We start from the raw sequence: 24073 nt of genomic DNA, 5'->3' as shown, positions 1-24073 counted from the left end.
AAAAAGCCATTGGGATGAGGCTGTTGGAGCAGTTTTCACAGTATATTTCAATATCGCAATGTGTGTAGTCTTTCTTTGGGTTTGTTCCATTTGAGGAGAAGTGTTTTTGGCTACCGTTTGTAATGAGGTGGCAAAATGATCTTCAAAAGAATCTCATTATATTCCACTAACGCTCTCCTGAAACTAATTTGAAGAATTTTTTTTTTTTTTTTTATTTTTTTAAGTTTTTTGGGTTTCTCGGAAAAACAAATAACTTCCTTCCAAAAAAAAAAAAATTTTTCAAATTAGTTTCAGGAGAGCGTTAGTGGAATATAATGAGATTCCTTTGAAGATCATTTTGCCACCTCATTACAAACGGTAGCCAAAAACACTTCTCCTCAAATGGAACAAACCCAAAGAAAGACTACACACATTGCGATATTGAAATATACTGTGAAAACTGCTCCAAAAGCCTCAGCCCAATGGCTTTTTACTGCCTTGGTGTATGGTTCTACTTTGGAAGCTCTTCAGTCTGGTGTGACATTCAAAAGTCGTCGCACTGCGTTTTAATCCTGTTTGTGAATCACAGACGTACCTCTCACCACATAACGGCTCACAGCTACCCACAGGAATATATCTCTGGGGAGTCAAAGAAGAGCAACGTCATGCTTTCACACACCTACAGCATGGAAATGTTTGTAGTATTTTTCCTTTGACACAAAACTGTATGTGATACTGACACCTCTCTACTCACTCCAGCCAATAAAAAGCAGAAGTCTGCAAATAAAAAAAAAAAACATCAAGGGAATATTGGAGGGGAAGAAGAGAAGCCGTGGTTGTTTTTGTTTATGTCAAAAGGGACAATGCACACTGCAAAATATGCCAGAGTTGGCCATAACGACTAGTTTTCATCCGTAGTTCCTCAAGGTGCAATCAATGTAAATACAATACAGACAAGTTAACAAGCTTCTCCCAACAAAAATTAATCAATAAAAATCATTTTTTATCTTTAATTTTGTATGTTTTACCTCTCACTTTGTTTTTGCAAAAACCTTCCAACAAGAAAAATGGTTGACGAAAACAACTTTGTGTGCATTTCTGCTTGACAAACAGCGTACGCTCACACAAAATGCAACACTTGACTCAGTGTTATGGGTTTTCCTAATTACAATTATTAAAATGAAGATCAAAATTCCAATCGATGTAGATTCCAGTGTGCATCATGACTGCTTTCTCTACAATCTGAATAAAAGATGGAATATAAAATTTTCAGATTTCTTTTGGTTCCATAATGTAAGCGCTTTATATATTCATACTGTCTCAATCCATCCATACACTCTTTCCATGTATCCACTTGTTTTATTTTTCATCAGAAAAGCATCACATTTTGATTTGAAAATTCTGAAGGTGCCTCGTAATGAGGATTCCAATCATGTCTGCATTGTAAGCAAGTGGAAAACTACTTATGCACAGGTAGAAGCTGGCAGCCTGGGTGCCATGGCAAACGGGCGTCGAGATTTGTTTTTAATGAGACATGGCTGTGCTGTTCTCTTGTAAGGCTGGTATGGGTTAGAATACCGACTACTGTAAGGCCAGTAAAGATTTGTTCTGGTCTATTGATTCTACCAGCTGCACTATCTCTTGAGATCCTGGTATTTGTTGGAGAGGTTGAATTTCTATACACAACTCTCTCTTTTTATGGTTTGAATTGCTCCACAGTTGCGAACCAAGGCTAGCTGGCATCTGTTTTGTTCAAAGCTGAGTTAATAGAGCAGAGTAAGTGTGTTTAAAAGTGTGTTTCCACAGCAACAGTGGCAAGGCTGGGGTCAAAGGGAGTATTGTGAATCTTTTATGACAGACCTCATTACTCCTTCCTGGTTACTTTGTGAGACCCTATCACAGAGAGAACATTGAGAGCTGTGTCTGCTACCGAGACCTTTTCATTGTCCATCTTCCTTAAATTACTGCCAAGAGTCTGTGGAAGCAATTCGCTTAAAATAAAAAAATAAATAAAATAAAAAAAGTTTGGTTGCTATGTGCAGTGACCTGACCTTGAAATTAGAGCGAATTGCTTCAAATGAAGCAAATGTTGATGCTGAATTCACACATTAGGTGAGAGATCGAGGAGCAGAGTGAGTTGAAGAAGACAAACAAATCCGTGTTCTTTTAGGAACAGCTTTTATTGGATCTGAACAAGTATTTATTCCTCATCTGGATGAGAAAACCAGGATGTTGTTCCGTGTGAAACTGAGTTGGAATGCCCTGATAAAGCATTTACATCTGTTGATTATTATTCTCTATTTGTTTTAAAAGTTGTAATAATAACTGTGCAACTAGACCAATAGCTTCATTTCTTCTACTTTAGAAGTAGCTGAAGTGCTGCAGCCAGTTTTGCGTCTCCTGTTTTCTGTATTCATGCTACATTTTTAGAAAGCAGGAACGTGAAGGTCCAAACAAACTCTGGCAAGTTGCACAAGTGCAGTCAAAGTGCAAACATTTTGATCTCGGAAAGGCAGCCCTAGAGTTTTACAATTGTTTTATATTGAACACCTTAAACAAGGGTGCCTGAATCCAGCTCTAACAAGACACCTGAATAAATTAAATAGCTCATGACCAGCTTCCTTGACATGCTGATGAAGAAATTCCTCCTTCTGATGCAGGTGTGATTCAAGTATGCTGCTCATTCAAAAGAAATGCTTGTGGAATAATTTCAATAATCTCATGCAGTGTCTCAGCACTTCCTTCCTCCCAGAGTTGCATAAAGTTTGAGTGAACCACCATGTGGGAATTAGATGAAATATTGGTCTTTCAGAAAAACAAAACAAACAAAAAAAAAAAAAAAACAATCTTTAAGTAGAGGTTTTTAGGTGATATATCATCAGACTGCAAAAAAGAAAACAAAAATCCAAATCTGTACTGTACTTTTACCATTACCTTATTCAAAAAACAGTTTACCTTGGTATTACCAGATTGTTGCAGAAATGCTAATCCTATTTCTTTTTACCATAACTGGGACCAGGACCCTCCCAACTAGAACTTTGCCGTGGTCGTTAAGGATGGGCTCATTTGGACCCCACGAGTTTTTTAGTCTGTGACCCTACATGCGTGTCTTTTCTGTTTTTTCTGGATATTGATAGCCTGACAACTCTCCCCGCGCTTTCCCCACTGTCTGACGTTTACATGTGCTGCACTCCTACTGAGCGTCGTACAAAGTCCACACAAGGGTAACGTGACAGACTCCACCACCTTCTTATTTGAAATGAAACAAAAAAAATTTTTTCATTGTTTTAGTTTGCATCTTTTTGCATATAAAAATGTTAACAGTATCCTGCTATTGTAGGATGATTTATGTGGCGATCCACCAAAAAATGGGCTGTTGACTGGAGGAGACCGATAACCTGCTTGATCAGCCCTGACCGGTGACCGGCCAGTCAGAAAATAAACTGGTTTTTTTTTTTCTTAGTCAGTGAGCACACTGTCGAATGCCACAAGGTAGCACTAACAAAATCATACCACCATACAAGTGGGTGGTGTGGATGTTTTTGTAATGTCAATTTTAGTAATACTTAATGCAAGATGCTGAAGTCTTGCATTAAGTATTACTTAATTGTCTTAATTGTCAGTGGCCGCTCTGTTATATGTGGCGTTGCATCACCTTTTCTAAAAAAAAAAAAATTTCTGACCACTCACAGCAGGAAGACAGAATTAGAATATTTTGAATGCTGTTCTTTTGTCTTGTGTTATAATTATTAGAGAAATGTAAATTTTCTCTAGATTTCAACTAATAAAAAAATAACACACAGCGTCAAAGTACTGTACCTAGATGCTGATGGCATCTGACTTATGAGATTGATTTTAGACTGAGATGTGATTAGTTTTATGCAAAGAGGAAGATCCTTTCTCAGTTTAGCAGACATGAAATTAGCGAGGAACGGATTAAGCAGAATAGTGCAAACGTTAGATTCCCACACAGCCAACCTTAGGCACCTAGTAAATTAAAGCATTGCTGCAACTAACATCAATTTTGTCTTCGATTTCATACTTCACTTATCTAATTGCATTTTCATAACACTCCTGCTTTCGCCGCCTTTCTTAACTTTTTTTCTCCCCCGGAGGACGATGCTGGAGAAAACAATACGCAGCAAAGAATGACGTCTCCCAGAATGACAGATCAATTATGTGTTTGTTGCGTCAGAACAGATGTAGCTCAGCATCAGATTTCAAACGCCATTTCATTCGCAAAGGTTCATTTCCAGGGTGTCTGGTGTTGTCAGTGTTTAGCCGGCCTTCAAAAAAGGATGCAGAGCATCTCAAGCATTGTTGTCTGTTTTGCGCCAAGACATCAATCCCAGCTGGCGCTGTTTGTGTTAACTAACTCACACCACAACACTTGACTTTACCATTATGCCATCTGACAGATTTTGTCTGGAAGAATGAATTCTCCCCAAAGAACTGCCGTTCCTCTGCAACGTCAAGGTTTTATCTTCAAGGCAGACAATAGTTACCATTGTCAGATTTTATTTAGAGACAGCGAGATATTATAATCTGTGATGTGAGAATGGACAGATTACTCGCAGACGACGGGGATTTGCTGCTGTTTTCTCTTCACTGCGATTACAAGAAACATTTTGTGATTATTTGCTATTAGACTCACAATCAGCTCTCACTCATGGCACAGCTTGGCAGGTTATCCACATTTAATCAAATGCATAGTTGTGTGATTTGAGATAACTTGATTGTTTTTAAGCTTGAATGCAATCCACCTCTTTCATAAAAATGTCTTATGTATGCCAGTTATCACCCTTCCCTCTTCTCTCAAATTGAAGAAAGAAAAAAAAAAACATTGTGCGACTTCTATGGCTTCCAGGAAAAAAAGAGCTTTCACTCCCTTTAAGTTTGAATAGTAATTCATATATAGTAGTCTTGATTATTGTAGCTTGTCAGTTTACTTTTGTTAGTCACAATGAATTGACTCTGTAGTAGTGACTAATCCCTTAATTGAACTGCTGCGTCTTTGCCCAAATACAAGGAAACCACTTTATTTTTTTATTGTAGCACCTGTCAAAGTATAATTAGAGTTATAAAAAAAAAAACTGGCAAAAGGCTTGTGATGAAAGAGATGAAAAATTATAGCCCAAGATCTACAAAGACTGTAGGGGTAATTATTCTGACAAATGATCATTTTATAGAAATAAATGCCTAAACACAATCAAAAACATAATATAGCTTTATAAAACATACAATGTGCAAGGCATATTGAATGTTGGTCACCTGTGATGATTTCTCCTGTTCAAACTGAAAATACGGCAGTGAAGTCAGTTTCTTAGTCTCTTCAATATTGAAAGGCATATATAGTGGATTCTGACTGTCCCTATTCACCTGTGTTGAAGCTTTTAAGTAATGTGTGTTTATTTCCAAATTGCTTCTGTTGTTTCTGAGAAATATGCAATAAAAAAGAAAGAAAAACCTGAAAATGCGTGAGATGTTTACGGTGTTGACGTTACCTTTTCAGCAGCCTGTACTAGTGAATGCAGAGTAGAGAGTTGTTGACGGACGGAAAGTTTCACGCAATCTCAATGATGACACGGGGGGCGGGGTGGGTTGAAAATGATTTGTGAGATTACTTCACCTATGTTCAAAGCATTTGGAGTCATTATGTGCATTCATTTACACCTAGAAAACCAGATTACTCTCTGCTCTCTATCATAACCGCTTTGCAAAGGGGGTTAGCACAGGGATTAGAGAAATCTGATTTTCTCACCCAAAATTCACCTTTGAATAAGAAGGCTGTTGGCTGTGCAGATGGCTTTCGGCTCCAGAAAGGAAACACTGTAATAGGACTGTGGCGGGATAATAAAAGGAAAGATTAATACTTGCAGAAAAGTGTGTCCTTGTGTTCAGGTGATGCCAGGGTTAAAATATTTTTAAAGCATCCTTTGTCCTATCATGTGGTTTTTCCTTCAGTACACAATGCTATTTATAAAATAGTTATGCAGTTTCTGGAGAAAAGATGAGTATGATCACTGTAAACAGCCATTTGCTCAAATGAAGGGTCCTCTACGGCAGAAAATCAGTGACAAAATGAATCTTCTGGTTACATGGGGCAGTACTTGGTGAAACCATGATTTTTGTTAAAAGCAAATCCTGCACAGTGTTTCGTCGTGCTTATCTCCAACAGCCCGACTGACATTGTGAGTAATAATAATCATTATCTAAATGTATTTGGAAGATCAGGTAAAAAAAAAAAAAAAAAAAAAGAGTGAGGTTGATGCAGTTTCTTTAATACTAGGGTTGTAATGTGCGTGTGTCACTCCAGGCCCCATTCTCAAATTCTCAATAAAAATACTTTTTTTTTTACCAAAGTACATGTTAAAGACTAGCTTGGTTTGTTGTGCATTTTTCCATCTTCTTTCTCCTCTACTCTGAGATCAAATTAGGCATGTGAGGGACATTAGGAAGCAAATAACATGTACTGAGGATTCAAAGCATTAATCATCGAACCCTGGAATTATCAGTGATTCAATTTTTCCATGTTTTTATGTGTTTTGGAGAAAAGCCGCCTTTCTAAAAGGTCAGAGGTTAAATGTTGGGTCCCAGGACATGTTGACATCTTTGATAAGAAGAAACACTGCAGCTGAAAGAAGCACTGAATGAAGAATAGCCCATCTTAGTCTGTTGTTCTAGTTATAGTAACACGACACAAAGGCTTTTACATCAAGTCTGTCTTCTGAATATCTTTTAGTAAAGTATGACCACATAAATCCTTTATTTTAACCCTTTATTTGAAGAATCCCATTTGAAATTCTGTTAAGTTTTTTTTATTAATTATGAACTCATTTATATATATACTTTTCATATAGTACGTACAGTGATTAGTTCTATTTACTGTACCCATCCTATGGCCATTCCATTCTTGCTGATATTGCATTAAGCTGAAATTAATTTTTATTAATTTTTTTCTCACTGCAGGCGGTTGAAACCAACCTTGCATCGAAGGACAGTCACTGGGTCTACGCCAATGAGGTCAGGCTCCACGCATACATGCAGCATCTCTGCTCATTCCAGTGATATTTAACGTCAGTGGCTTCATTAATCTGTTAAAGCACATGTATTGGGTAATTTAAATATTGCTCACAACTGCATTAATGCCCGTTGTGTCGTGTTTAGACATGCATGTGAAAGTGATGGAGTGAGCTGGGGTGCAGGTACAATTTTACAGTGCATGCTCGATTTAACAGTAAATCAAGCGAGATAAAATCTGACTTAGGTTGTGTTTACCCCCCCCCCACACACACACACCCCCCTCTAAAATATATTGTATGACCATAACAATTTTAACAAGAAACCAAACGTGTATTAGCTGTGAAAATTATGGAAGCTGTTGTTGCAAGCAGCTCAAAATACCTTACACATGCCTATGACTATTGAAGAGTGAGAAATGATTCATTTCCATAGAAATAATGACTCAAAAAAGGAGAAGGGAAACATTTGCTAGTGCTCATATTGCAGCAACTTCAACTAAACCTCCACAGACATGCAAAATGTTGATTGTTGCTGTTTCCCTTTTGATTTAATGTGCATTACATGTCATAATTTACTCTCTTAATAACAGCTTAGTTGTCTGTCTGTGATGGGAATCTTCAGCTAAAGTCAATTTTCTTCGTCAGTTGAACAGAGATGTTAACCCTCACTGATCCATAATTGATTGAGGATGAAAAACGTGTCCGTTCTTGTCACCGTCATGTTTTTAACCTATTTCTGCAGAAATATTGAGCTACTTTGGCTCTGGATGAGAAGTGAAATTCTGTGACAATGTGATAAATAACTTTCAACTCTACGGTTTACAACAAAGGCAGTCTCACACATCAGGCTGACCAACTTTAATAAACCAGTTTCCATTCCTGCTTTAGTTGAAAATTGCCCAAGCAATATTTCTGTTTGCCAGTAGCTTAGATATTGATTTAAAAAGTTAATGGGGTATGTTGAAAACTTGCCATTTACCAGACTAAATTAGAGAAGTTTGCACTGTAATGAGCTTTTAAAAACTTTTTCATCTTATGTTTCAGCATACCCATAACTGAAAAATTGTTTTCTCTAATATGTTGTACTATTTTTTTTTTATTATTATTATTTTTTTTTTTTGTATTTTTGAAATTACCAGTAAGGTCTAGAACTTTTTATACTTTAAACCAGTTTTCCAAATAAAGACGCCAGCTTTTAATGGATCTAAATATCGCTAAATGTGAACTAATGGCATTTTAATTCCATGATGCCGTTTGTGATTGGAATCATGCAGTTTACTTAAAAGTAATTTCTTCCTGATGCAAATTTAAGACAGAGAAGTGTGCTGTTTTGTGTTTGAGAATCATAAAAGTAGTTCTGTTTGGAAACAGCCTTCACAAATGTTGCTCTTTCACTTGTAAATTTTGGATATTTAGGAAATAGCTGGAAATTATTTCTGTTGTTTTCAAAATAAGTCCAAAATGAATGAAAAACAAGACGGTTTGGATGAATCAAAGCCACAAGACAATCTGAAGTCTGTCGCTTCTTGAATCGAAATGAGTTCCTCAAACAAAAATAATTAACGAGACCCGACTCCCCCCCCCCAACCCCTCATCATGTGACTTCAACTAATCAATAATGGTTTACTGCATAAAACGGATCTGATTGTTCCCAGCTTCTATTTCACAGTGAAGAGAAGAGCCGTCTGAGGATACAAGTTATTATGACAAAGCAGTTCAAAAAGGCCGTCAAAGACAAAGCTCTAAAAATCCTTGGTTTAGCAGTCCATTACTTTATGAAAACGTTTCAGAGTTGTAAAATATGAAGGCAAACAAGGCTTTTCAAAGAGAAACGGGTCACCAAACTAATCAGAACTAGCTTTTGTCAGGTAACATAACCTGAAAAAAAAAAATAAAATAAAAAATCAAGTGACAAAACAACTTGTAGTAAAAAGGGCAAGATTGCCTGTTTCGAATAGTCTGTCATGGAGTGTTGAACTAAATTACATTGACAATTTAAACCCGTAAAAGTAAAATGGACTCTTGCGTAAGATGTCAAGTCACAATTGTAGCAGAATCAAAATGCTTACTTGCATAGACTCTCATTGCTCAGGGAGGACTGTGTGAAAATTAAAATGAAGGAAAGGAAATAAAGTAAATATCTAATAGCCAAAAATAGCCAGCAGAGCACCACCAGCTGCAGTTAAAGAAAAATCCCAGTTCTCTATCATTTCCTCTGCCATCTTATTTAACTGTGACGATAACTTTTAATAGTTCTAAACTTTTAACTTTTTAGAAAACAAGGTTTATCTTGTTTCAGGTAACCAACTCGCTCTTAAATATCACGATTATAGGTTTTCTGCATAGCAGCAATATCTGTAACTCATCAAAACACTGGCTAGAGATGCTAATACTGCTTGATGTTTTGATAGGCATCAGTAAAAAGTGGCAATAACTTCTCTGACTTCCTCCATGTTGAATATTTATGAATTATTTGACTTGTCTGTCATGATAACAAATTTTGCTGGTTAATATATTGTTCCAGAAGTCATCACTGTATACGATGATGTTGTGACATATTCATGTAATCTGATGTTAATGGCATAATAATGCAAGAAAACTTTCTAAAAGACCAGTAAACTTTAGTTTATAATGAACATTTAACACTGAAACTGGAAGACATCTTAATTGTCCAAAATAAATAAACAGAACAGCAGAAACAAAAAAAGTGAATTATAGAGTCTCTATAAACAAGATTTTAGACCAACGCACCAGACTGAAAACTTTTATCGTCCAGTTTTTGGTTGAAAGAGGGAGAGAAAAAAAGAAAAACAATAAATGGAAACAAATGGAAATTGTTGAGTTTGCTCTAATTTATCATGTGATTAATCGATTTATTGTTTATTGCGGCAGACCTACTTGTAGTGTTTTATTTCTAATAAGATAACATGTTTCAGTTGCAAGACATTGATAGAGTTTCGAATACCTGATGTCTGGTTTGTTTTCTTTCTTTCTTTCTTTCTTTCTCTCTTTCTCCTTGTCTGCCTTTAATTTTGGCGGCCCAGATGAAACCAGCCATGAAGCAAAACAAACACCTTGAAATAAGAAAATATAGACATGTTGGGAAGATTTACAACAAGATTCAATAACTGCTCTTGCCGGCTGCTGTTTCTCACCGCATCTTAGCCTTCAGAGCTTTTTCTCGTATACAAAAGAAAAAAAAAAAAAGCATAAAAACTCTGAGCTGCTTAGAAGTCTTTTTTTTATCTTTCCCCTCCTCCCCTCATTTTCCCCAGCTACTAAAGCATGAAACGCATTGAATCCAAGGATGTATAAAACTAAATGATTTACCCACCATCCTTGCTTATCTCAAAGGGGAGCGGCTGCTTAAAGGAAGGTGTAAAGATAATTTACTTTCATTAATCCATTTAGATTAGATGTCTAAGAACTTTCTCACATAGCTCGTGGCAAAAAAATACTTTTTTATGCAGCTTCTAATTATTTTAAACTCTTGTGAAAAGCTGCAAACACTCTTTATAAACTAATCCATAAGCTGCATCTGCAGGGCCGACTCTTTTCATAGCGCGCTGTAATATATTGATCCAAGATAGTGTTTCCTGTTGGTGTTATATAGAGATCCTGAAAGCCTGCTCATGTTCAGTCTAACGTTGCCGCGTATCCTGAATGGAAATCACATTTCCCCATTACTGCCTGGTCCTGAAAACTCCCGTCAGTCCCAGGTGGCAGCTGCTGCCATCCTGCTGACCATGACTCAGTAGGAATGCACTTTTCTAACCAGGCGATGGTGAAACTCTTCGTCATTTTGTTAGTCAGCTTCCTGAACTCCCATCACACCCCAAGACCCCACGAAGTCAGAAAGAGGCCTTGCTTTTCATTCGGCTCTCCTGACAAACCTTTATGCAAATCTGCCGCCAGCGGCAGCATGCAGTATGATGAATGTAGCTGTCAACGTTGAAATCTGATAATAGTTCACATTGAGAATAATTCAGATGGAATGCATGGCAGCGATCACAAGTAAAGTGTAAACGGAAAAACAGAAATATTACCCTCACCTTTATTACAAAAAAATGTTCATTTTGGTTGTTGTTTTTTTTGGCCTGATAAACATTCTTTACACTGTAAAAGTCTGTAATCACAATGTTAATAAATTCTCCTCTCGTTAATAGAACATCCCCTGTCACCCTAAGATTTATAAGTATTAATTAAATCTTGTTGTGTAGTTTATTTTCCAAGTATGTTTGCATAAAAAAAAGAAGCAGCATACATTTTTGAGGTGCACAATATATTAAATAGTAATCATTATCAAAATATAAATTGGGAGGCACTGACATCTCATTCATTCCCACTGAGATGCAAATGATTCTTCTGATGCACTCGCTGCTGCCCCACGCTTAGTGATTAGTAGGTGTATTACTTAAGACAGCGTCTGTGCAGTGAAGAAATTCTTAACTTTCAATTATATCAAAATGGCTGTATGAAACGGCTGCTATCAAAACACTAGGTTTGATGTCGAGGTGCTTCCTGTCATTAACCGCGTTGAGCATCCATGCAGAAATCCAATTTAAATGTCAAATTTTTTTGGAATTAACTCAGAAGTGGTCGCCCCGGGAGACGTGCAGTTTCATGGTGATGAATTTAAAATGGACCTCTCTTTATGAGCCATCGTACTTAAATGTTACAGAAGTCAAATTCATTGGAGCAATTCAGTTATCAATGAGGTTAATATGTCCCCAACTCGCATTACACTAAGACCTGCTAAGTTAGACCGTAATTCATTCCCCATCACTGTGATGAAATCCTCAGCAGAAGTACAAGCACAGATAATGATTTTTGCTGTGCTTACTGTTGGCCTTTTTCAGTATCACTTGTTAGTGTTATGACTATAAATTATTGGCTCACACTGTTCTGTTGCTCTGGGCTGTTAAAAGACCTCCGTAAAAAAAAAAAATGATCTAACTTTTTTTCTTTTTTTTGCATTACCACACGCTATGAGCCAACTCTGCCGACTCTTTCTAGGTGTTAACCTCTCTGGTCAAGGGGCACATTTCTACTCCAAACGCCACTCTAACCAAACCGAAACGCCCCGAGACATCTCACAATGAAACAGTGTTGCGTTTTGGCTTTTGACACCGAGCTGTTTATTAAGGGAAAATAGTGTTTAAAATTTTCTGATTTTCACCAGACAAAATGTGGTGTCTGTAAACATCTAAATGGACTGCAGCATGTGTCACGCATGTTCCACTTAGTCATTTCAGAATACATGTAAGAACTAAAATTCTCATGGCCAACCTTCCCTTACTTTTCCTCTGGATTAGGTCAGTATATTATTGCGGGAAGCCTAAGGAAATCTGAATCAAACTCCAAGCTACGAACTGCATGAATAAACTATCTTTGGTTTGTAGGGGCATAATGATATATTAACCTGTAAGACAAAACTTTACTTGAGTGGGTTCAACAAAGGAGATGGGATTTTGAAAAAAAGATTTTTTTTGAAAGCTAAAGATTCAATGTTCTTTGTTTTAAAAGTAAGTTGGCTAATCATCTAATATTTTTTTTAAAAAATAGTCCTTTTTGTGTTTTCTCAAACAAAATAAAGATTATGTAGTTGTCACTGTATTTTATTAAATTTATATTTAAAGTTGATTTATCCTGTTCAGCTTTGTTCAGTGACAATATTTCAGATTTTAAACTTAATGATGATATGCAGATCAGACTTCTTCAGGAAAAAAAAGAAAAAAAAAAAGCGAAGTAGACCTTTAATGTTGTTAACAATATCAACAGTGGACGGTCATGATGAGAGTCACACTTTTCTTCCATTGCTCTTCCATAACCTGCATATTACTCTGTTACGTTCTCATTTCCACCAAGCATCCAACATTTTGCCACACAAACGCTTTAGGAGTGACGACTTGTTCGGTACACACGCAGCAGAGTGCTCTCGGGTTCCCTGATAACATCTTACATTTCTGACAGTCAATACGACCAGTCAATAACTCTGAAACTATACTGTCTTATTCTACAAGATAAAAATCCCAATAATAAATGCAAGTTCAAATCACATCCACATCCAATGCTCATAGTAGCTTCAACGTTTTCTGCCAGGAAAAAGCCACACAATGGCAATCAGTTGCACAGTGTATTGCAAAAAGAGATTTACTTTGATAAGTTATTGTAATATTTTAATATCACAAGACCTTGTGCCACCCCTGCATGGTCATACTGAACATCTTTTTGAAATGAAAGCAATAAATACACCGTTTTGGCCTCCATCACTACTCAGAATACCGACTTTCGTTTACTGACTGGGTTTTAAAACCTGACTTTTACAGCACACCAAACCCTTGTTCAATCATTATCAGTTTGATAAAGCAATGCAATTATTCTTTAGCTTTTAACACAAAAACGTTTACACCTATTTTAGAAAATTTGTAATTTTAAGCTCTTTTCATATTGAGTCCCAACACAAAACTCAGACTTTGGAAATAAAGCTACCCCAGTTTGTTTTTGATCATTTTCTTAGAAAAATAAAGACAACAGATTTGTCTATTTGGAAAGACAAGAAAAAAGAAAAAAAAAGTCAGTGTTACAAAACCAGTGAAACTGCAACTGCATTTTTGTTGAGAGTGGCATTTGTACAAGAGCACTTGTTCCTTCCTAACATGCCTAGACAGTCTGACCTCTACAAATTGTTAGGGACTTGCTGTTGGCTCAAAAGGACATCAGCTTTGTTCAAACATCCTGCCTATTTTTCTGACACTGAAAATAAAGTGCAACAAAGGTGCTTTACGTTCTTATGTTTTCTACAAAGACCTTGTAACATTGGAATATTTTTTTCAACTAGCATCGACGTTTTGATCGTAAAAAAATAAAGTTGGTGAATAAAAATACATCGATTTGGTTAGTTAGGCAGACTTGATGGCTGAATGGGCTGATCTAAAAGTATATTACTATTTCTAAAAGTTATGAACAAAATGTAAATGTTTGCAGTTGCAAAACCTAATTTTGCATTTTCTTCAGATATTTGCTTTCAGTAGTCTTTAATAACTAGTATGCCTTTCGGATGCTCAAATAAAGTTGGATGTTCTTTTGAAGCAAGCATGGCTTTGTTTTAGTAATTCATATTCATATAAAGTAAACTTAGTATTCCTTATGTAAAGTCAGCTGAGTGCTGATGGTGATATGTCTTTCTGACAAAATAGTTCTCCTTGTAGTAAGTAATAACTGCTACTAAAAAATTGAATAATTCAAATGTACTTTTTTTCATCATTATCAATACAAACCGATCCATTTATATTTGTCAAAAATGTTGCACTTCTGCAACATTCTGCATTCCTGCTCAATGTAGTTGCTAAGACACTGGAGGCTAATGTGGAGGTTGTGGTGAAGCCAGACAGAAAACAGCAGACAATCGTAGCAACCAACCGTACTGCTGTAGCTTAACACTTGAAAATGTCATGCGAGATTATCAGAAATCCATAAATTATTCAGCACTGATGATGAATACATTTGCACGGATCAGATCCTTGTGCAAACTTTCAAAAATATATATTTTGTGTGTCGGATCCATGCTTGTTTGAATTTATTTATTTTGGTATTGAATGATCCTTTGTCTCTTTGTATTAAAATGTATTTGTAACGACAACAAATTTCAAGGCAAAAGCAAACACCCAGTGACACACTAAAGAAAATCATTCATAGTAAAGCAAAATAAATAAATAAATAAATAAATAAATAAAACTTAAAAAAAAACATTAGGACTGAATGAAAAGTACAAACTTCCATAAGGGATCGGAATACTGCAAACTTTTTTGCCAAACAGGGAGTTTACATTTAAATTGTTTTTTTAAGGAGAGGACTGAATTCTCCCACACATATTGGTTTTGCTCTAATTAAAGAGGCAATATGCATACCCTAGTGCATATTGTAATTACAAATTTTGCTCTCAAATACTCTAAAATATGTTGCCACCATATGAAACAGTATTAAGTACTTTTTTTCTTTTCTTAGTATCGGTTTTAAGCTTGAAGTGACAACCCTGTCCTGTAGTAATGTTCCACCAATATAAATGCAAATATTAAACCAGTTGGTGGTGGTTTTATGTGGAACAAAAATTAAAAAAGAAGAAAAACAACTTTCCAGACTGGGATTCCCTAGGCAGCTTAGCCACATTTCACACGGTTCATTTAAGTTAACAAGTCAAAAGTTCAGCAGGTCATAGCCTTAAATTACCATATTTGTATCTCCACTGAAATTGTCCTTAAAATTAGTAGGGAAGCCTGTTGCCTTCTCCTCAAGTGTATCTGCTGTAAACACCAGCAAAACACAGAACAGCTGTGACATATGAATTATGAAATATTTGTTTCACACATATTGCTTTTAGTTTCCCTGGTTTCAAGAACAAATGTGCACCGATCAGCTGTAACATAAAACCACACACAGGTAAAGATGACTTCAGGAAGCCTGCTTCCTTGAGGATGCATACAAATACAGTCATGCTTTAGCTATATCTAAAAAATTTAAGGAGCTAGAACATCACCTAAAACCAATCTGATGTGATATTTAGAAGATATTTATTGCAAATATTAGCTTCGTTGGTAGTGCTAGAATAATTTCCAACATATGCATTAATGCATTCTAAGCTAAATTTGGTGTGTGAACTATTAAAAAAACATGGAGAGAAAACCAATACTATTTACTGCTCAATAACCTTGTATTGACTATTTTCAGCTGTTTACAGTCAAATCAACCATGGCTTACTCAGCTAACACACAACTGAGGTGTTAGCTCAGTCTAAACTGTTTGAGGTGTTGTAGAGAGAAAAATAACTTGAGTGACAAACGTTCTTGCCACAGAAATGATTCAAACTTATGAGTGTGTGAAGAATCTACGAGTCTTAATGACTGGAATAAATTAACTCCCTGCTATCTAGACAAATTGATTCAGCCGAAGTGTTACCATGGTGATTTGAAAAGAAGCTAATGCAGTGATAGGTTTCCTTAAATATGCTCTGTTCAATGAATGAAACAGAAACTAAAAGCAATCATTCAAAATTTACAGGAATGTGTCATTTCTGCTGTGTGTTGCAACAGAAAATTCTCATTTCCATATTCAAGTGATTGTGTCCACATGGAAAACGATTGTCCTGATGATAAAAAGTTTAGCACATTGCCCCATGTCAGTGGTTATTTCAGCAGGTTTTTGGTTAACGGTAGTCACATCCAAACCCTTCTGTTGGATGAAAGTATCCAAGAGAAAGTCAAGCTAAAGCCTTATACCCACAGAGCTTTGTTGTTCATTAACACCCACTCCCTCTCAGCTCAGCTGTGTGCCGTTTCAAAAACCAACATAGCTTCTAATTAAATGACTGTCATAATTACGGGTAAGGAAAAAAAAAACCTTTATTGCTCATAAAAGATTAATAACATGCAATAAGCAGCACAGAGAGGCTAACTTAGCCTGTCTGTCAGCCAAACTTGATTAGATTAATGTATTTTGGTCATCAGCTGTCATTGAGACATGATTGTGCTGCATTGGTGCTCTCGGCAATCTAAGCTACTCGACTGACGTAATTATGTGATAATTGTAGATTTCAGCGGCGGTTTGTGTGTGATCTGCATCTGTCAAAAACAATATTGTGATTTTACTCGTGGTCTTTTTAAAATCTTTTACAGTGCAGTTTGATTAGTGATCCATAAAGTAGTTACACTGACTTGCAAGACAAAGTGTGCATCTTTGCACCTTATGACTGTTTTGAAAACACTTTTCCAGATAAGTTAGACATTAAACACTACAGTATAGGTCTGTTTTTTTTGTTTTTTTTTGTTTTGTTTTTGTTTTTTGTTTTTTTCCCCACACACACAGGATAAAAGTTCCACGTTTCAGATCCGGATCCTGCTGGTCAGTTTTACTTCTGGGTCAGGTTCTGATATGAGTGTCACCTGGGATTATGACAGAACACTTGGACTGGGTGGCACCATCAGTTATTAACTTGGACATAGGGTTCAGCTCGGTGAGCCAAGCGACATAATTTGTCTGATTAATGTGTCGCAGCAACTCATGAATATTCATGCTTTCCACCTGACTGGTCTCAAAGAGTCAGAAAGAGCCAGAGGAAAATAATAGATGAGCAAAAAAAAAAAAAACACCCGAGGAGTCTTTACCTCACACTGTGCAGTGATGACAACAATGAAATAAATTAAGAAAAACTTTTTTTTTTTTCACATATCAATCAGAAAAAGGCAAACGTTAAAGGTAAATAAAAAAAACGCTTTAAACACAGTAAGTTGGAACGATGTAGGAAACAGATTCCACTACTTAAATCTGGTTAAGAAAACTAATGTGCACAAAAAAATCATCTCACACAATGCTGAAGTGCCAGAATATGTGATGTAAAAAATTAAAAAAACTAAATTTGTCTTCATGTAACATTTTTACTGTACAAATTCAGCTGAAAATGCACTGAAAAGGTAATTACAAATCCATTTGCACCAACAACATCCGACTACGTTAAAGCACCTTCTGATTCTATCTTAGCATTCATCTTGATTAGGAGTCTATCAGCATCTCACATCATGACTTATTAGTGATATTTTTCCATTCTGTTGTCTAAATATTGTCAGTTTCTTCTCACGGGATCACAAAGGCCAGGAGAAAACACATTAAACCGTCTCGGTACACCAGCAGTAAAAACAGAAGGATTAGTGAAAAAAGAGATGAAAACAACTGACTATGAACAAGGATTGAGGGGATGTGTTTTGTTTTTTTTTTCTCAGGGATGTGTGGTCAGGAATATATCAGCCTTTAGCTGTTTGAGTTTCGACCCGCCGGTAACCTCACAGCTTTGTCAGGTAGTATATGAATCCAGTGTTTCTCATGAGACTCGCTGTCGGCCTCAGCATTGACCACCATCCTGCTCTGGAGAATAACAGGCAGCAGCAACAGGCTGTGTCTCATGAATATGGATCTGATCCTCAATACATCCCCAGCTCTCTCTCTCTCTCTCTCTCTCTTTCTCTCTCTCTCTCTCTCAAAAAAAAAAAGGGAACCAGAAGTAAGCTTTTTTTATTTAGATTTTTTTGTTAGGATAAGAAATTCATGTTTTACTAGCTTTAACTTGTAGATATGATAAATCTGGATTCTTTTGTTTGAATAAAGGTGTCACTAGATCTTATTTGCTCAATTTGCATGTACAGAAAATAAATTCTCAAGTTGATATTTCAACCCACTTGCACTATTTTACCTGCTCTTCTCATGCACTCGTCCTTCTTGAACGGCATTTAAAATTCTAGCCGCTGAAGAGGACAGCACCGCCAACATCCTTCAAGACCGTCTGTCCCCCATTCAGATTTCTTCATGACCGCTCACGGTGCAACAATCCCAGGCTGACATTCTCAGGCTGAGCGTCGTTTCGATCTCGACCGAAATCAAATGAAAATAAAACGTCTCTGTTGTGTTCGTCTTCAGGAAGTGAGCGATGCGGATATAATGGAGTTGATTCACAGCTCGCTGGGGCGGATGACAATCATCCGTCAGGTTTTCCCACTGTGGAGGGACACCAATGTTCGATGCATGAGGAACAATCATCGCATTTCATCCCTGCTGTGCGATCCGCAGGAAGGCTACCTGCAGTCACTGGAGGTAAATAAAACTAATGAGATTCTGTGCATCGCTTAAAAACTGAAAGTATGAGCATAACTCCTTGAGTAAATATTTTTAGGACAGACATTCCCAACAAATAACATATAACCAAGTTCAAGGTTTGAAATCTCTATGGTTCGCCCGTTCTAGCACTGTGCCAGACGTGACCTACTGTAACACCCGATTTACAGCGGGATTCAGAGTAAGGGGTGGTGTGTACAAATGCATAACAGAATTAGTAATTTCAAATCTTTGTATGTGTTACAATATGTATTCTGGATATTTATCATATAGAAATCTCAGTAAATAAAGTTTAAGTTGGTGCTTAAAAAAATAAGTTAAAACGATGAGGCACTGTCAGTGGTTTTGCAAGGCATCGTTGCTCACAGGCCTCTGGTTGTGTGTGTGTAAAATCTAAATAAACAAATACGTACAATCAATATTTTAAGAAAAAGAAAAAAAAACATTTACTATAGATTTACAGGAGTGAGGCCAGTCAAGCAAAAGTTATGACTTTATGTCCAGTATAGCACCGTGGTGTTAAGTTTGTCATTTGTTCTTCTGAATACGTCACCATGAACTCGTGTTCATTTCAGGACTGAGCCCCATGTTATGCACTAGAGAAACAACTACATTAATATATCTGAAATGATTTCTTGTCTTTTCTTTTCTTGGGAGTCCTTCATGGTGAATCTTTATGCCTGTTTTATGGATAATAGTTGTAATCCTAAACGACAAGTGATTCTGCTCTGGATTATCAAGGGTGTAAATACAAGATTAATATATTATTTTATGTTGTCTAATATTTTAGGAGTTTTTTTTTTTCTTTTTTCATCAAAACTAAAATAAACACCTGCTTTTGATTCACACTAACTTCCACATCTCCACTGTGTGTGCAAATGAGATCCGTCTGTGGGCTAAATTTGATATCAGACAAAATTGTATTTTTGTAGTTTAGGTTCTGGTAAAGTATTTACATTACTAAGTTATTTTTTTTAATTTACTAATAGTAATTTTGATCTAAATTATTAGTTGTTTCTTTTTTTTTTTATATAATTATTGCACTTTTCCGTAGCCAAAACGACTCCTATAGCTGATATGACAGTGGTAATTTCTTGAATAAGTCTAATTAAATTCCATATTTTTTTGTCTTTGATTTCTGTTTAGAATATAGTATAAATATTCAGCCACACTGTGCAGCTGCTGAATGTCAAGAAATTGCAAATATGAACTGATTATGTATGCAACTCAATGTATATTAAACTCCCTTGGCAAGATAATTATGAGAGACATGGATGCCTATGAATACAAATTACTGCAGCAGTGTTTCTTGGGAATTACCAGCATAACTAAGTAAATTGCTATCTTATGCTATGGAAGCTTGTTTTAATTAATGTTCCACTGAAATTCGTGTCAAAATCACCACAAAATCAATTTATTAGAAAGATGCCACAAGCTCAAGTGTGGTATTAAATGTTTCTTCAGTATAGGTCAAACCATGTTAATTTAACCACTGACAAAGAATATTACTGGGAAAAAAAACTGTATCATTTCTGTGACAGTCATTTATTTCAGTCCACCTGGAAATCACACAGAGATGGTGAGTGTTCAAGATCAGGCTTGGAGTATTTTCTGAAAGGGGTTGAAATAGCTTGGCTTTCCTCCTGTACGGTTCTAAGATTTTTGTTTGACTCAGTCGATCATGACTGGAATAGCTGTTTCCCTATGGCTCTACTGAAATGCTAATTGTACAGTTAATCATCACAACATACAGATGGCCGAACCATGTGGTGTGTGCACCCAACGTCTTCAATAATTCACATAAACGAGGTTAAATATATCCGGTAATGGCAGTAAAATCATTAATCTGAATAGTTTAACGGTTAAAAGATGGCAGCTCAAAACTCCATTGGAAGCTAAGTAGCTTTTATGTGACCTGAGACATACTGAACTGAGTTTCACCTGGATTCAGCTCCTGACTCACTGACCTGGAGGCGAGCGAAGCCGATTCGGAGAATTTCCTACCAACGAGAGAGGCTTGGAGTGGGAACTCTAAGAATGTCACGAACTGAATGCCAGGGGTAGCTGCCAATATTGTTCCCAATGATAGTTTTCTCAGGGAAAGTTTACTTTGAATTGACCTAGAAAACCTTCAGTGTTAAATCGATTGTCACACCCGGGCTGAATCCGGGAAGGATCCACCACTGTGTCCATGAGGCGGAAATGGTTGAATGATTGGCAATACTAAAGTCCAATATGAGGAGTAAATTTAACCATGTCGCTCCAAAATACCATTAAATTTTTCCTACTTTATCATAAGAAATCCTCTTACTGTGCAAGAAGAGCATCGCCTTCCAAGGCAGAACAGCAATTAAATCTCACCAACTCACCGAAGAGTATCCTGAAAATAAAATTAGTGGACAAGACACGAAAGAGGAGACGAGTTGAGTTTTGTGAAGAAGAGAACAAAAAGTTTGCCTAAACTTTCAAGTAGGGAGACATGTTTCATGTACACCTGGAAAAAAAAATCTATTCAACCTTGTGCTCTTCAGAAGGGTTGTCTTCTGGGACCCCCAAAAAATTACAATATAGTTTCTTTGTTGAATCGTTTCTGTGCTGCCAAGTTATTTTCCTTAAAGTGAAGTTGTTTTTTTTGTTTTCTTTTTCTCTCCAACAGGTGTCCAATCTCTACCTGTATGATAGTGTTTTGATGCTGGCGAATGCCTTCTATAGGAAACTGGAGGACAGGAAGTGGCACAGTATGGCCAGTCTAAACTGCATGAGGAAGTCCACAAAACCGTGGAACGGAGGATGGTCTATGCTGGACACCATTCAAAAGGTAAAAGACCTTCTTTTTTTTTTAATCAAACTTTTCTTGGTAACAAGCAGTGTTGTCTTTGTAATTGTATCAAAGGCTATGGTAGAGCCTTTGATACATTTGATTTTAATTGAACGTTCTAAAGATGTTATTTTCTGACTTTTTTTGAGCTTTACACCATGAGCTTTACATTCCTTGAGTGTTTCTTAAAGTCTTTTATGCAAACTCAGGTCTTCTGGTTGTCGACTCTGCATCCCCAGAACCAAACATGGAGAAGCATCATTCAGTTTTTTATGCTCCTCTAATGTGTAACAAATTTCAAGAAAACTTCAAAACAGTTGGAAAAAAATCAAGGGTAAAAACCCCACTTACCTAGAGTTGGTTAGATTAATAATGCCTGGAACATTAATTCTCATCTTTATTCAATATTCGATGATTACTCTTGATCAGTTTGATGACAGTATTTGATTAAATGTAATGTTTGTTCACTGTTTGCTGTTCATAATATAATTGATTACCCTGTTATGTGTTTAACATGCAAAGCACTTTAAACTGCCCTGTTGCTGAAATGTGGTGTGCAAATAAAGCTGACTTAAAAAACAATATTGTAGATATAAATTGTTCATAAAAGCTTTACATTTCTGATTAAAAATATAGGATTCATTGAAATACAGTAGAAAATATGTGCTTGTACAATCAAACAAACTATTTTAACAGATGAAGCACAATCCTGCACATGGAAATTATTTATATATATATATATTTTTTTTTTTTGAAAGCCCAGAGGAAGCTGATTATTAAATGCAAACTCTATCCCTGGTTTCAGGATGGATTTATGGCAGTTTCCGGGCTTTGATCTTGTTATATTTATGTGGCCTTCTCAGTTCTTTCAATGAAAAAAAAGCCCCCAATATCGGAGAGCAGTTTGATCTCATCCACCTCAATCTAATAATGTATTTTTATTATTGTTGCACAGAGTGGTCGGTGCTGGTTTAATTTTAGGTGTGACATCAGATGGCTCAGTGAGGTCTGAACAAACAATGCAGGGAGCATAGTGTTACTTTGTTACCACATGCAATCTTAAAATTATGCTTGTTCTTCTGTAACACATTGATTTTATTCCAAAAGATTCAACATGGCATCTCTCGCCCTATTGAAAAATCCAAGTGAAGCGAAATTCAAAATATGCAGCCTCATATTATCTAAAATCAGCCAACAAACTTTTAAGTGTCTTATATAAGATTTTCTTGAGTTTATACACAGCAAATTCTGTTGGAAGTTGCATCTATGCTAAATCATATAAAACATGGCTGTGTCGTTATTGTACACAGTGAAAAGCTGAATTAACGAATTAACTCAGGTGTGGTACAGCTCTTTTATACATCCATCTTCACCTACTGTTTGGAGGAAATGTATATGAAACCAATACCAATTATTTTTTTTACCCTTCAAAACAAAAAGGCAGAGGAAATGTGCATAAAGTTAATTGCAAGTGTAATTTTTCACAAAATTAAACAAAATCTTTGGACTTGATAGATAGAAAAATAATAATTGCATCTGAACTAAAACGTAATTGTTGTTGCCTTAAATATCCAGAGACCTCAAAGGAAAATTTATGTAAAAATAGCTTCAAGTGTGAAAAAATTTCAGGCAAAATAGTTTGTTTTAAATGAGTGAATCCTATTCAAAATGAAGAATAAAAAAACATTAAGGTTGAAATATGTGTAAAAGCAATGCTCAAATGTTTAAAGGCAAATGTTGGGGTTGATAAAACGAAGGAAATCTGAACCTCTGTTGAATGTGTAGTTTGTACATTTGTCATGTTGTAAGTAATGATCATTATCATTACTATCATTACTATCATTACTAAAATATTATTAGATCATATTTTTTTATTAATATTCTTGTCTTTTTGTTTTATTTCCAGGCTGAAATCAACATGCTTCTTTAGAAAAAAAAACAAAAAAATACAGCTTTTTATTATTATTATTATTATTTTTGTTGCAACAGGGACGGATCAGCGGCCTGACCGGATTGATGGACTTCCGTGCCGAAGGCTCCAATTCCCACGTACAGTTTGAGATCCTTGGGACCAGCTACAGTGAGACATTTGTGAAAGATGTGAAACGGGTCAGTCTGTTTTCTCCCCTGTATAGTTTCCAACATATTTTCCTTTTGGCAAGCCAGCAACTCGAGTGTCAGAAATAACTTTCATGCAATTTGTTTCAAAGAAAAGCCACGGCTTTTAGTTCAGTACAGAATAGCGTCTGTGCCATGTCCCGGTTGTATGGTCTGTGCAATATGCTGAAGACAGGTCAATTAGAGCTTCCTTATGAAAGTCCATTCAGGAGGCTTTTAGTGGCTAGATTCAATTTTGTGCTGACTTACATGGCTGTCCAAGGTGCTGAGAGAACTTTTGATGAAAATGGCCTGTATGTCTCAATACAACTACCCAACTAGCCATTTCTTAGTAACCCATGCAAATATACTTTAGATTAGGTACATGTTCATTAGACCTGTAGGTTATATTTTTTCTATTCAAACTTTTTCTTTTTTTTACCCATTTTGTTGGACATAAAAGATCTTTAGAAGTTTGGTCTAGCATAGTGATAGTGGC

At 36.2% G+C, this 24073-nt stretch overlaps 1 protein-coding gene across 2 annotated transcripts in view; it reads left to right on the top strand.

Moving 5' to 3' along the window:
- grid1a (glutamate receptor, ionotropic, delta 1a) overlaps nucleotides 1-24073 on the top strand; it is a 233530-nt gene that overhangs the window by 180626 nt on the left and 28831 nt on the right. For both annotated transcript variants that reach the window (XM_016668021.1, XM_016668022.1), the window contains exons 5-8: nucleotides 6949-7002; nucleotides 18465-18638; nucleotides 21316-21477; nucleotides 23467-23586. In XM_016668021.1, the coding sequence (XP_016523507.1) occupies nucleotides 6949-7002; nucleotides 18465-18638; nucleotides 21316-21477; nucleotides 23467-23586 (510 nt within the window). The remainder of the gene's footprint in view (nucleotides 1-6948; nucleotides 7003-18464; nucleotides 18639-21315; nucleotides 21478-23466; nucleotides 23587-24073) is intronic.

Source organism: Poecilia formosa, unplaced genomic scaffold (assembly GCF_000485575.1).
Source record: "Poecilia formosa unplaced genomic scaffold, Poecilia_formosa-5.1.2 Scaffold12, whole genome shotgun sequence".
Classification (NCBI taxonomy): domain Eukaryota; kingdom Metazoa; phylum Chordata; class Actinopteri; order Cyprinodontiformes; family Poeciliidae; genus Poecilia; species Poecilia formosa.
Note: the sequence above shows the minus strand (reverse complement) of the source record. Positions and strands in the feature narration are given on the sequence as shown.